This window comes from Diorhabda sublineata, chromosome 5 (genome assembly GCF_026230105.1).
Source record: "Diorhabda sublineata isolate icDioSubl1.1 chromosome 5, icDioSubl1.1, whole genome shotgun sequence".
In the NCBI taxonomy this organism is placed as follows: Eukaryota; Metazoa; Arthropoda; class Insecta; order Coleoptera; family Chrysomelidae; genus Diorhabda; species Diorhabda sublineata.
Window position 1 is genome coordinate 20,345,141 of NC_079478.1, and position 15,249 is coordinate 20,360,389.

Genomic DNA, 15,249 nt, shown 5'->3' on the forward strand with positions numbered 1-15,249 from the left:
CATTCAAAATTTTTTTATTTTTTCAACTATTCTAGCGATTTGTCAACGCCATTCTTATTATAAAAAAGATTGAAAATTTTCCGAAATCCATATACTAGCTTCGTTTGCGGATGAAGTTTAGAATCGATTACGAATCATTAATTTCAAAAGTGTGCTTGTGATCCGCCCCTGAACCGATTCGGAATCACACTCACGAACAAGTTTATTACGTCATGGTTTCAAATATGGCGACTACTGCATCATCATATAATGGCGGCAAGACTGTTTATGAAAAAATCCAAAGCCTCGTGTATATGTTTTTGACGAATCGATAGTCGATATATATATATATATATATATATATATATATATATATATATATATATATATATATATATATATATATATATATATATATATATATATATATATATATTGGATAAAAAATTTTGTGTATCTTTCGATAAGAAATTTATGAAAAGTTGAAAAGTTTAGTTATGAAAGTATTATATTATAAAATACTTCTGGGATCATCCTCGTATGTAAAAACACAAGTTTAATCTTCAATTTTTGATAATAAATTTACGTAGCCTATTATAATAAATGTTTTTGCAAAAATTCGGTTTATTTTATAAAAAAATAATAGTAAGAAACTTCTCACAGGTAAACGATTATCGTACTTTTTTTTGTAACTGTATAGGTACAATATTTTATTTCAAACAAAATCTTTATTTTTAGATATTCCCAATAAATTTTCATTATACTGTTACAAACATCTAATAATACTCAAGAATATGACTGAATTCTTTCTATTTCTGATTATATTTGTTTATTTTAATCTCATTAATTGACCATTTCTGCGCATGCTTCATTGAAAACAACGTTTTATAGTAAATTATCGGTATACTTATATAAAAAAATCGTTTTACTGATCTTAATATTCCCAATATCTTGTTTTTTTGTAATATATCAAACGAAATAAATAGACACTTACATAAAAGTGAGGTTATGATACATTATGTTAGAAATATCATCTTTTAATACAAATTCCTATTGAAACGAAGACATTTAATGATTGTATATTATATATGTTATAAATATTTTTTATTAAAATGTCAAAAAGAATAAATAAAAAGACATGTTAAATATATAAATAATCAATATATCGAAAATACAATTAAATAGTAAACACAAAGTTTCGAACTAACCTGCGTGAATAGTTTGTTGTAACCTTGATTATTATAATTATTATACTGCAACATCGGCACTAATTAAACATAAACAATAAATAAATAAAACTATCAATACGAAAAATGATAAACTACGAAATAAACAACCTCTATCACGTATTGAAACTAAAAAAGTAAATCAACCGAATGGTCCTGTTGTTGTTAGGCATCTAAGATAGTTTTCGGTACGTGAAAATAGGGAAAAAATACGATTTATCGAACCGAACCGCCGACATTTGTCGGAAAACTGAATGAATGTGAAAGAAAATGTACGTAATGCGGACTACTGCCGCCAGGTTGTCAGTACAGTCTCGTTCAAATGTCTGATACTTCATAGTCGGACCGTCGTCGGCGTGTGGTTGTTTAAAAATCTCATAGATACAGGACCGGACTTATATTTTCTAATTTCCTAATTAACGAAGTGGCTACTGATACGTCTGCGTGTTGTTTACTTAAAATTTATCAGTGAATTTAACGGTCGTAATAAAACACGAATGGTTGATTCAACGTCACAACTAAAGCCGCAAATACATGGATGTCAGCGCAAAAATTTAGAAATAGAAATTTTCTTTCAATAATTTGTTGAAGACGATAAAAAAATTCGCAATAACGAAGAAGACGTTGTTTGATCGAGTGTATGAAAGAACCGGCAAACCTTTGTACAAGGATGCCCGGAATTTCGTTGTACGATTTAAAACAGTCACGTGTGTACTGCGCTTTATATTGAAAGTGATTTTTTCTAAATGAGTGATTTACTAATGAGATCATAGCCGTATGGTTCAAAACGGTCGCGTGTGGACTGGGTTTTTCAATGAAATTTGATTTTTATTAACAAGATTGAAACTGTATGGTTTAAAACGGTCAGGTGTGTGCCACGCTTTACATCAAAAGTATTATTTTTATTCAAATGTGTGAATAAACAACAAAATCGTAGCCTTACGGCTTAAAAGGGTCGCGTGTGTTGTGCTTCACATTTAAATTTGATTATTATTAACAAGATTGAAACTGTCCGGTTTAAAACTATCACGTGTGTGCCGCGCTTTACATCAAAAGTATTATTTTTGTTCAAATGAGCGAATAAACAACGAAATCGTAGCCGTACGGTTTAAAACGGTTGCGAGTGTGTTGCGCTTTACAATGAAATTTGATTATTATTAACAAGATTGAAACTGTTCAGTTTACAACGGTCACGTGTGTGCCGCGCTTTATATTAAAAGCATTTTTTTCAATTGAGTGAGTTTCCAATGAGATCGTAGACGTATAATTCAAAACGATCACGTGTGTACTGAGTTTTATACTCAACTTATTCAGTTACCAACGAGATTGTGAACAGACGGTTTATAACGGTCACGTGTGTCCTGCGCTTTGTAAATAAAGTTTTTAAATAAATAAAAAAATCGTTACCTTTAATTCACGATAACGCAATGCATATTGAATCCTGACCTGTAAGTGAACTTCTTTCATCAATATGTTACCGATGTTGCCGTATTTATTAGCGTATAAGAAAAACATCTTTCATTGCATATTGCATAAGTCTGTCTCTTTCTAAATAATTGGAAAATTTGCCAATCCAGGAAAATTGATTTTTAATATTAGATTATTTTTGAATACATACTGAATCTATTGGATATATATTCTTTTAGATAAAAATAATTATTTTTAAAATATGATAAATAAAAATAAAATAATCGTCGTGTCAATAAGATAAGTAGGACACTCCCCCAGTTGATGTTGAAGTAGATTTATTATGTAAAATTGGAGTCAGTTGGCCGAATCGATACTCGCGCAAGCGCTTTATATACAATTACATCGTGTGGTTACAGGGTCGGATTAGCTTATATTTGTAAACATATTAATTAAATATGACGAAACAAAAATATTTATACAAGATGTTTATTAAACGGATCGTTGCTATGAGGATTGTCTGAAAATAAACAAACAAACAAGATAATAATTTCCGTCTTTTTTTTTTCAAAATGGTATTTATGATGGAAATCCCTCTCTAACATGTTATATTTTTGGCAAAAAGACAATAGGGGCCGGATCAGGAGAATATGGGAAAGATTAGGTACTGCTAGTGAATGTATTCGGACTACCTTTTCGTTTACCTGAAATATCCTCGTTCCGAGTTGGATATTTCAACGAATTAAAAATGAGAATATGTTTTTAAGATCGATCGCAAATTTTAATAAAACAAAACGATAAAAAATGACAATTTTTTTACCCTTCTAATTCTGCTAAATGGAATGTAGTTCTTCTTCTTTGGTTTTGGATGACTATCGTGTCTATGATGTTTTTTCCTCCCTAGCATTTTTTTATTTAAAAAAATCAACAACACACTTCACACTTCCGAAAAATAAACGTAGATTCAATAATAAATATACCTTTTTATAAATTTTCACATATCTACAACAAATAAATTACGAGGGTGGTTCAAATATAATATGTATATGAGTTTTTACGTGAAAATAATATGACAGTCACTGAATATCCACCCTATGTGCCTGATTTGGGCATGTGTGATATTTTAAACATTTAATAAACAAAACGTAATCAATTGATTGACATTTCAATATGATTTTTCTTTGTTAATATCATCGTTTGTGATGAATTTAGTGAAAAAGGTATATTTACCGCTTAAATCGAAATCACGTAGTCACCGAAGCTGTATATGAAATAAAAAAAATTGTCTCCGCATCCCGTCCAACATTGCTCGAAACTATATCGTCAAGGCACTTTATATTCCATGCCAAATGATTCTATAAATAATCAACACCGCGGTTCAAGCTTGTAATTCATCCTTACGTTCATATCTGTCTCAATATTTTTTTTTTTATAAATATACGATGAATTTTTTATTAATTAGCAGAAAATTCGTGAAAATCTGTATGAAGGTCGAACCCCGAAAAAAAAACTAATTTTAAATCAGAAGATACCTAAAATACACCGTATAAAAGTTTATTGTTATTAATTTTTTGACCGATCCTGTATATAAATAACGAGAATACAATGTATAGAGATTGAGAAAAGTAACATCGTCTTGTAAATATATTTCTTGTTATACTGACAACTTTATGATTTCACCTCATATAATTCGATTTTTATTAATTTTTCGATCGATTCTTCATATAAATATGTAAACTATAATTGTTGGCAAATTGTTACAAATTTTTTAATAACAACACTATAAATAATTTAAAAGTATCCAATATTAATCATCATCTCCCTACTGTAATATTGACGGACAGCTGATTAAAATACAGCACCGCCATCTATCAATTATTCGCTCTACTTTTTTATACGCTAAAAGATTCCTTCTTTAAAAGTAGATTCTTCTCATCAATTCGACGTTATAGTTACTAGCCGTACCACGAGGTGGTAGCACCTGTATATTAGTTATTTATATAAAACTGACAATTATTGTTTAAAACATAAACAATTTTTTTTGATATTAAAATAAATGAATTATTTCTATAAATAATGATTATTGTTTCGGTAACGAAAACATTTCGAAGAAAATTTTTTATTTATTAGTAAATAACCCAAATGTAAGTGAATTGGTTATTTATACAGAGTGGAATTTGATAATCTTTTTGTAGACGCATAGATTTTGCGCGGTTGCCATATTTACCGTAATTATGGTTATTATTGGAAATTTTTCGTTTCAATAATTTTCAATTGTTAAGTTTTTGATAATAATTTAAAGCGAATATGTTGATGATATTAATAAAAAAAATATTCAAAGTACATAAAATAGGAGAATCACATCTTTTGTACACTATTGCCAGATTTATTTTTTCATTCAACCATTCTGATAAAACTACGTGATTATACAGAGTGGAATGAAAATACGAAATTGAATTGTCCTTTTGAGGACGCATAGATTTTGCGCGGTTGTTATATTTACTGTTTGTTGTTATAATTAGATTTTTTGTTCCCAAATGAATTTCCAAAGGGGAAAAAATTATAAAAAAATAATTGGAATACTAAAAATAAGACGTAAACATATTTTGTTACTTGTTTTTCATTTACATTGCTGCCAAATTTACTGCTTTAATCACTCTCACATTTAAAAACTTCATAATTATTCAGAGTGGAATGGAATTATGAAATTTTTTAATAATTCGAACTATAAATTTCTTTTAGCACACGTGTATTTTCTATACGATATTTATATACTGTCATCAGTAATCTTTAGTATTATTATAATTTTTCGGTTTCCACACGAATTTTCACGAAAATTTTTAATATTCAAGAAGGTTTTTGAACTTGTTGAGCTAATAATAATATGAAAACCACTTAAAACTAGACATAAACAAGTTTTGGTACGACGAGTTTTTTTTTAATACTTGTACATTGTCGATTTAACATTTGTGATGTTGCCACTATTGAAAAATATCGATTCTATCGTATTTTGACTATTTTCTCTTATTAAGACAAGCTGCGAGAGTTTTGAACCAAATTAACTGTTATTATTAATTCTATATATATATATATATATATTTTCACCCTGTAAAAAGTTTCGCCTATGGATATGAATGAATAGTGGGAATGTATGATGATGAATCATCATTTTCGCAAGAAAATACGACAAATAATAGAGAGAAAGGATCAACTAGAGAGGGGCGAGATTAACTACGATTAGTTATTACGATTTAAGTGGGTGGTGCTTGTGGTACTTAGGTGGGATTAGATACGATAATTATATACGATGTCTCCTCCTATTTATTACTCCATTCTCGCCAATAATATATTTATTAAAAAATAAATTAATTTTAACATTATTCACTTACGTAAAAATTTCTGTTCAAACAAATTTAATCTGGGACGTGTTTTGGAACATTTCACAACCCCCCGGTATATCATGCGGAGCAACGGGGATAAGTGCGAAAGCGATAGTGCCAGATGTAGGTCGAAAACTACCCTTATTATATGGTAGGTATTAGAAATACATCCCCTTTCCGGTGTTGCACAAATTTTGTGACTTTATTTCATTTACTTAAGGGTAGTTATGACATATGTGTTTGTATTTCGTAAGCATTGGTGTACGTTTAGAAAATAAGGGAAGAAAACTAAATATTTCACCAAAAAACAAGAAATTTCCTTCGGGATTCTTCCTTTTTACGAACCCCATTAAATATAATGAAGAACAACCACTAGAAGTTATTTATTAACTTTTTATTTTTCGAAATTCTATTTTTTTATTGTTAATTTACTTCATTTTTGACTCACATTCTGTTTTTTTACAATTTTCATAAGTAAACTCCGAGTTTTTCGTGATTTTTTTTTTGCTATTTTTTCACCCTGTTTACGATTTATTGCGACGCCAATGCTTTCTTGAAAATTTACCGAATATTTCAACATATGGTTCGAATAACTTCGTACAGCCCATTTTTCCATTCGTATTAAGTTACTTCTCGTTTAAATTCATTATCATGAACATTATAACTTATTTCATTTCGATATTTTAATTGTCCAATATATATTTTTACTAATTTACGATAAATTATAATAATTTTTATTTATAACTAACAAATAATCTCGTTTTTTTTCGACAAAATATCTGTACAAACAATTTAACTTTCAGTAAATAAAATTTAAAAAACACGGGACCTAATCTGGTGAATACGGTGGACGTTTATCATTTTCAAAATAGTGTAGAGACGCCTATGTTCGAAAAATAAGTAGTTTTTATAAATAAAAATCATTTTTAGATTGTTGTTTCATGTTTTTCTTTTCATTTCGTATCTGTCTCATCGTCTAAATCACTAATTTTCGTTTCGAAAGAAAATAAAATTATGACACAAAACAACTACAAAAAATCCAATAAATTTCCAAAATTATGATAATACTAAAATAAATTTCAGTAAAAATCACGTTAAAACATATAATGAAACTATTTTATATACGAGGAAGGTTCCAAAAGTCCCAATTGCGTTTAAAATCAATCATATAATAACTTTTCTTCTTCTTTTCCATCTTAAATTAGGACTTAGTCCCATGTTTGCATCAATGGTTGATGTTGGGATGGTAAAAACCAAATTTCGTACCATCAAACGCTTTGGTGAGATCGATGAATCACATAAAGGCTGTCTTATTGAATTCTTGGCCGATCTATAGCAGACTCGATCTTTCTGAATCCCTGATGTTCCTCAGAGATACCAAAAGACATCTATTCATAACGAAAAGTTTTTGTGTATTGTGAATGTAAGTGTAATTTATAGTAGAATTGATCAATCAATCAACAAAAATTATTTTTTCGCTTTATTCATACTATAAGATAATTCGGAATGCTATCCAAATTTTACTTCCTGAAGTACATTTTTGGTTTGTTTTGAACAACCAACGATTATTGGTGATTAAATATGGATTAGTTTGCATTTTCTCTTGATTTATCTATCGTATTGATTCTCGTAGATCTAATTTTAGATCTCTTAAACTTTTTCAAAAGGTTCGTTGGATCTCGCGCCTTCCATTCAGTACCAATGGATCTCTACAACGTTTCTGGGATCTCCACCTCATGTTTTAATAATATTTCACTATTGATTTAGATGAATCCTTCTCGACTTAACTAAAATCTAGTTCAGCTTTCATGTTGGTTGGGTTAAGACCTTTTAAACGTCTTCAAACTTGAAACTTCTATGAATTGTGAAGTTTCTAATCTGGTTGTATTTTTTTTCTTCATAACTAGATTGTTCCTTATGTTTCTATGAAGATTCTTTATATTTTTATCACCATGATTTCTGTTCTAATCGTTTTTTATTGTTTGATATTGAAAACTGATTGTTGAAATTTCTGTTTCGATAGTTATTTTTTGTTAATAGAGTTTATTTAATGTTCGAAACTGAACTATAAATAACTCGAGAAGAAACAATAAATAAATAACCATTGAAGTAATAAAAATTCTTGGTATTTCGATAGATCATGCCAATCGAGTTACGTAAAACCAATTTCCTCAACTAAAAAGAGATTTTAAAGGTATAACTATATTTTATAGCTTTAAACTTGATTAGAAACAGGTTTTTTTTAAGTACCTATTAGAATAACACGGTAATTGGACGTAGAAATGCCGTAGAAAATATTTTTGGTACCAACTTTGACCTATTAGATTGTTTCAAACGGTACCAAAACAAAAAATACGATAATTTTATAAATTGTGAAAGTTCATGCATGCAATTTGTTATTTTAGTCTTATCTGGATATGAAATCATCTCCATCACTACAAATTGTTGTTAACTATTGAGTTTAGGATCAATATCTATTGGTAAATCAAAATTTATCTCTCTAAGACTACCAAGAAACCATCTTTGGATATTACTCACGCTTTTGGTGTTGATTTCCCAAACATATTTATCTAAATATTTATAGGAAACACCATGAATTGACCTGAATTTTAGATATCTTAGAGCGTAGAAAGAAATATCGTTCATCTTTTTAAGTTTTACCTAGTAATCCAACGTAAATCTACTTGTAGAGCAGTATTTGCAACTACTAAATACCTGGTTCGTCTATAGACGTCCAGAACGTCAATTCATCTCTTTTCTTAAAAGAATTGCAAGTTTATGGAATCAGCTACCAAAAACGGCTCATCACGTCTCTTAACAATCTTCTCGCAACTTGAGCTCAACAGAGATGGATAGAAACGCTTGATATGAGACTAATTCCGCTCCTTTCTCACCAAACAACTGCTCCTGGTAAATATTAGCGAAATCTAGACGTTACCTTCACACCATGGGCATCACGGATGATCCGGAGTGCCGCTGGTGTATGGAACTCCAGACCACGTTATCTGTTTTCGACTTTAATTTAATAAAAATGACGTTCATATTAAAAAATCTGGTTTTCCATGTTGATCTTGGTCGAAAAATTGTGTCACAACCTTAATTTTCTCAAAAGATGTTTCTCGTTTATTAATTTTGGTCAAAAAAGTGTCTGACAAACTTGATTTTGTCAAAAGATGATCCTCGTTTATTGATTTTGGTCAAAAAATTGGTTATTCTACTGAAATTCTATTCAAAAATGCCTTTTCGATTTGGTTTTCGACTTGAATTTTGTAAAAAACGGCGTTTTTAAGCTCAATTTACTCAAAAATCTGGTTTTCCATCTTGAATTTAGTCAAAAAATTGTGTCACAACCTTAATTTTGTCAAAACTTCGTTTTGCTATGCGTTAATCGATTGCTGACGTCACCAGCGCCGATAGAGTTTTCCCGGTCGAGCTACAGCGGAATCCACCCCGCGTTGTTTTCGTTTTTATCATTTTAAATGATTTCTTTATTTTTTGTTTTTAATTTAAATGGTTAAACTTGGAATCAATCACGAAATTATAAACACGAAATCAATTTACGTTTAATCCGAATTGAAAGAAAAACTATTATTAAAATAATTCCGCGGCGAATTTAGCAAAAACGTACAATTTATAAAGCAGGTAGACAGACAGGAATATAATTGAGAAATAACAAGGATCAGCGTATCAAGGATATATTTAGAAATTATGTTTCTAACATACATTAGAATTATTATTAAACAGTCAATCAAAATTTACCTTAAACATGTTATTTCCTACAAAGATATTTACATAATTTTAAAAAAATTGTTTATCAATTTATTTGAATCACGATATAGTTTTCGTGGTAGTGTTTTAGGGTAGACAGACCCGAATTAAATGAAGTAATTTTTAAATTATACCTTCGTTGAATATTTTATAAGAGGCGATGCCTCGAAGATCTTTTTTGGTTATTTATCTTCGTTTTCTGCTTGAATCTGCTCCTTCTTTGGAGTTGATTTGTTAACGGGTTAATTCATTTAATAAAGCTGAAGCTCAAAAGGTCTAATCTTCGTTTCTTCCCAATCTGCTGCGGATTTTCTATCCGCAATGGTTTTGCAGCGTAATCTTAGTTGGTTAATCCGGGAGTTTTTTTCGCCATCTCGTGTTCATTTAACTCAAGATTAACAAATATTTTGTTTCTTTCTTCATTAAACGTAGTCTAGTAGTTATTTTGAAGACGGATTAACTTACTCAAATCCCTTCCAAGTCCTCAACAATCATCTGATGTTTTTATTGTTTTTTTCTCAATTTATTCAAGATCTAATTCTATGTGGATTTTCTATCCGCAATGTTTTTGTAGCGTGATCTTAGTTAGTTAATCCGCGAGCTGTCCCTCCATCTTGTGTTTATTTAACTTAATATTAACAAATATTTAGTTTTCTTTTTCATTAAACGTAGTCTAGTAGTTATTTTGAAGACGGATTTACTTACACAAATACCTTCCATGTCCTCAAGAATCATTAGAATTTTTCATTGTTTTTTCTCAATTTATTCAAGATCTAATTCTATGATTATCGATAGGAAATTCTTTTCTAATGTCTTCTTCATTGAACCTACTGCTGATTTTCTATTCTCAGTGGTTTCTCAGCGTAATATCAGTTAGTTAATCCACGAGCTTCTCCACCATCTTGTGTTTATTCATCTAAAGATTAACAATTATTTTGTTTTCTTCTTCATTAAACTCAGTCTAGCAGCTATTTCGAAGACGGATTAACTCATTCAAATCCCTTCCAAGTCTTCAACAATCATCTGATTTTTTCATTGTTTTTTTCTCAATTTATTCAAAATCTAATTCTATGATTATCGATAGGAAATTCTTTCCTAATATCTTCTTCACTAAACTTACTGCGGATTTTCTATCCGCGGTGGTTTTTAAGCATAATCTTAGTTGGTTAATCCGTGGGCTTTTCCCCAATCTTATTTATTTCCGTTGTTTTTTTTGTCTGCAGATACGTTTTGAAATTTTTTCTTCTCATCATACTGTTTGTTTGTTATATTACAATTAGTATTCAATAAAAAATACCGGGGGAGGTCGAGAAAATTATCATAAAATCGGAATAATTTTTTTCGACTTTAATAAATAATATTTGGTGTCGTAAATAATTTATGTAGATGGGTTACATGGTTTTACTAACTGTTTAATTACGTACAGTGGGTGGTATTAGATATTAGCAGTGGAATTACTTATAGTAAACTGAATTTTTAACAAAAACAGTTTCGTTAAATTGTAGGTGTATGTTAATTTCGGAAATTTATTGTTATTAGTACTCAGATACTGAGCAATCTTTACTGAATAATTAATAAAATTGTATAAAACATAATTAAATATAAAATTTTAAAGTCCCACATCATTCCCGTGGATAGAAAAAACTTTATTCAAGGTCAAATGTCAAAAAAATAAGTTTTTCAAAATTTTCAGCAAAACGGTGAGTTTTATCATAAATATACCTCAAGCAAAAATTGTAGATCATAACATTATCTACAAAAAACGTATGAATACTTTTTTCCCTACGAGCTACCGTTTCTGAGATATAATAAAAAAATTGTAAAAATGACTAAATTGACTGGACTAATACCCCAATTTAAAACAAAAAGGTGTATTGTTTATAGACGGAGACCAATTGCACTTGACTATGATAAATTTAAATCTAAATTCATCACAAAATGTACCAAACCTCCAAATCAAAAAACAAAATATTTAATGTCATGTCATGTCAATGTCAAATGTCAATTTTTGATATAAAAATCATATCCAATACACAATTATTTCTAAGAACTAATAATTTGAAGTATACGAAATGCCCATCGATACTCACATAAAATACAGGATGGTTCAAAAAAAAATAATGTATCAGTAATTAGATCCACCCTGTATGAGATTCGATAAATATGAAATCTTTTTTTAGTATTTTTATTACTATTCGAATGCTTTGGACGTAACAGATTTTCATTTTTGAATCTCTCCGACATTATACAGGGTATTGAACTAATTTTAAACATGCAATCAAATATAGGGTGTTCCATTTAAATATACGCATACTAGACTATCCTGTAAGATAAAAAAATACGAAGTCTAATAATGATTATAATCCTTCAAATTGATATTTAAAGGACAAATAAATAATAAAATCATTCTGTATAAAAAAATTTTATATCCGTTTCTTAGGAACACTCTGTATGTTTTTAAATAACAGTTAGTTTGAAAATCACTAGTTGAGGTCAAAGATTATACGATTTACTTCATTAGAAGTATTTTTGCTAAAGAGGAGTTCAAATGATTTCACCTGAGTTTTATGTTAATTGCTGACTCGTTGACTATTTTGAGAAATTCTCGATTTTTTTTAATTCGTAATAGATTTAAATTAACATATAAACGACTTATTAGCTTTAAGAAATAAATATTTTCGATGTTTCCTATCGAGTTACCCTAAATTGAAAGTTGTTGAAATCGAGAAACTCGCGGTAGTATCTATTAATTTTTTTGTTCGTCGTGATTTACCAATAAACTAGAAATGATATATTAAAAAAAATATTAATGTTCGAAATTTCTTCGTACCAAAAATAGTTATATTGTACCAATTGAATACAACGACGATTCTACTTTATTACAATCCGACATTTATATATCCAAATTATACGTTTGACCTTGTAACATAGACTTCACCTTACAGGTACGGATCCACCCAAAAAAACACTTGTTCGAGATACAAAAAAAGCAACAGTTGAAAGCGATGAATCGAAAGAAACAACGCTTGGATTTATAATATTTTGTTTTTCATTCCTTTGAACGCTTGTAGAATTGCTGAAGCACTTGAAGACAGATTTAAGACAGTGTGTTATGATATTCATCGTGCTAAAACCTTGACTCAAAATCCGCAGCTTCCATTCTTTTTCTCATTTTAACATTTCGAAGCATTTTGGTCTTGGTCTTGGTCTTGGTCTTGGTCTTTATCTTGGTAGTCTTGGTCTTGGTGATCTTTGTCTTGGTCTTGGTGAACTTGGTCTTAGCCCTCTTCTTGCTCTTGGTCTTGGTCTTAATCTTGGTCTTGGTCTTAATCTTGGTCTTGGTCTTAATCTTGGTCTTAATCTTGGTCTAATCTTGGTCTTGGTCTTGGTCTTGGTCCTGGTCTTGGTCTTGGTCTTGGTCTTGGTCTTGGTCTTGGTCTTGGTTTTGGTCTTGGTCTTGGTCTTGGTCTTGGTCTTGGTCTAGGTCTTGGTCTTGGTCTTGGTCTTGGTCTTGGTCTTGGTCTTGATCTTGATCTTGATCTGGATATTTGTCTTGGTCTTGGTCTTGGTCTTGGTCTTGGTCTTGGTCTTGGTCTTGATCTTAGTCTTGGTCTTGGTCTTTGGTCTTGGTCTTGGTCTTGGTTTTATTTTTGTTCTTGGTTTTATTCTTGTTCTTGGTCTTGGTTTTGGTATTTAAATCCAGGCTACGGGGTGGCCAATGACGTCGATAGTCATTTGACGTCTCTTTATGTTAAATCATATCGATTAACGTCAATGGGATCATATTTTGGTTGATTTAATCAATTTTTTCCTAATAACATCCAGTATTTTTCTCGTTTTAATGAAGTTAACGGCCATTTACAAATAATTTGTAGTCCGATACTGTGAAGAAATTAAGCTTCAGTTTAAGAAGACCTCAAGCATGTGCTTGGTACTGTTGGTTGGTTGGTACCAATTATTAAAATATTTATCCTATATTTAACTATCGGGTGAGCTAGAAAAAAAAACGAATGCGAATTTTATAGTAGAAAATGAAAATTAAATACACCTTGAATAGTTATTCATCGAATATTTTTTACCGTAGAGCAGGTAGCTTCTAATAACGTCGAAATAAAATTGGCGAGTTTTCTAAATGTGCGAGGCCAACATGTCCTCGCAAATTCCCAACTACCGAATAGTTAAATTTACGACCATATACCCGCGAGAATACAAAATCGACCGGGCACCCCGTTCGACCTTCAGTGCGACAGCAAAAATCGAAATAAATGCAGCAACACATTCAACCAACACCCAATCGACGTCACGAGACAATTAACCCCCAGGAACTAAACAAAAAAGCAGATTTGCTTTCGATAAATTCGATATGCCTAGACGAAGGAAATTCAAAGAATGTATTGACACGGTCTAATAAACGATGATGTCAAACTAGATATTCAAGAGATGATAAAAGACATGAGGAAAATGATGATTTCTACTGCAGATTGACGATCTGAGAGCCGCTATCTTCATTCATATCATTAACTATATCTTCCAGAATCAAAAGATTCCAACCAGATATTCAAGAGGTGATAAAATGTGCTGGAAATTGAAAATAATCACCCATTACTGTTAAGCATGAACCAAAGATCTTCCTCGAGCTGAATATGAAAGAAAATAAATATTTTTCCACAAAAAAAATCAGTTTTTAGTATGAATATTGAAGACGTTTGAAAATAATCATCGATTCGAATCGATTAGTGTTTGAAAGGCGACGCCTACTGCCCGAAATTCTCGTCCGTATTCTTCCTGGAAAGATCTCGATGTACCGAAACTGTTTTCTTTTTATTTCATTTCGGAAACAAACAAAAAAATATTCAATGATCATTGTTAGAAATATCAACAACGCGAAACACCCGAAAAACTTTGTATATAAATCGATTATTTTACTAAATCACCATCGAATAAGTCGCGTTTGTTTTTTTCTTCGAATATATTAATGTCGAATCGATTTATTTTTGTTGTTTGTCTGCCATTTTTTCCTATTATTCTCTTTGTGCAGCTTAATTTGAATCGTTGTTATGCTGGAAGATGATTCTTCTGGTGATCCGGCGTTGATCAATCTTTTTCTTTATTACTTCTTTGTAGCATTTTTTCTACCAAATCTTACCTCCGAAACATCCCCTAACCACCGAGTTTCCGACGTGTTTGTACATGGATCCAGTGGGCAGCGAATTTTGATTCATCGCACCATTAAACTTTTCATATAACTATCACCAAGTTTTTCTATCTTATTTTTTCGTTTCTCGCGGTTAATTGATCTCGATATTTTTCCCTTTTAAATTCCTGTCCATTGTATACTTTGAAATTGATAGTGTCGTTTCCAAATACTTCATCAGACGTATAGTACAAAACTTTCCGTTCGAATGGACCTCTATTTGCAACTGCTTTTGATGATTATCATTTGTCTAGGCTCTGGTTTTCCTTATTTGGGTTGTTGCTTGGATAAAACC

At 30.4% G+C, this 15,249-nt stretch overlaps 1 protein-coding gene across 14 annotated transcripts in view; it reads right to left on the reverse strand.

The window, feature by feature from the left end:
* The window catches only part of LOC130444515 (voltage-dependent L-type calcium channel subunit beta-2), a 78,457-nt gene that overhangs the window by 17,686 nt on the left and 45,522 nt on the right, over positions 1–15,249 (reverse strand). For 3 of the 14 annotated variants that reach the window (XM_056779671.1, XM_056779669.1, XM_056779673.1), the window contains exon 1: positions 1,188–1,552. The exons of 7 other annotated variants lie outside the window; for them this stretch is intronic. In XM_056779671.1, the coding sequence (XP_056635649.1) occupies positions 1,188–1,241 (54 nt within the window). In that variant the 5' untranslated portion in view covers positions 1,242–1,552. Of the gene's footprint in view, positions 1–1,187; positions 1,553–2,612; positions 2,850–3,432; positions 3,782–3,842; positions 3,896–15,249 lie in introns of those variants that run through there. 4 more of the 14 variants (XM_056779666.1, XM_056779667.1, XM_056779665.1 and 1 more) reach the window with 4 other exon arrangements.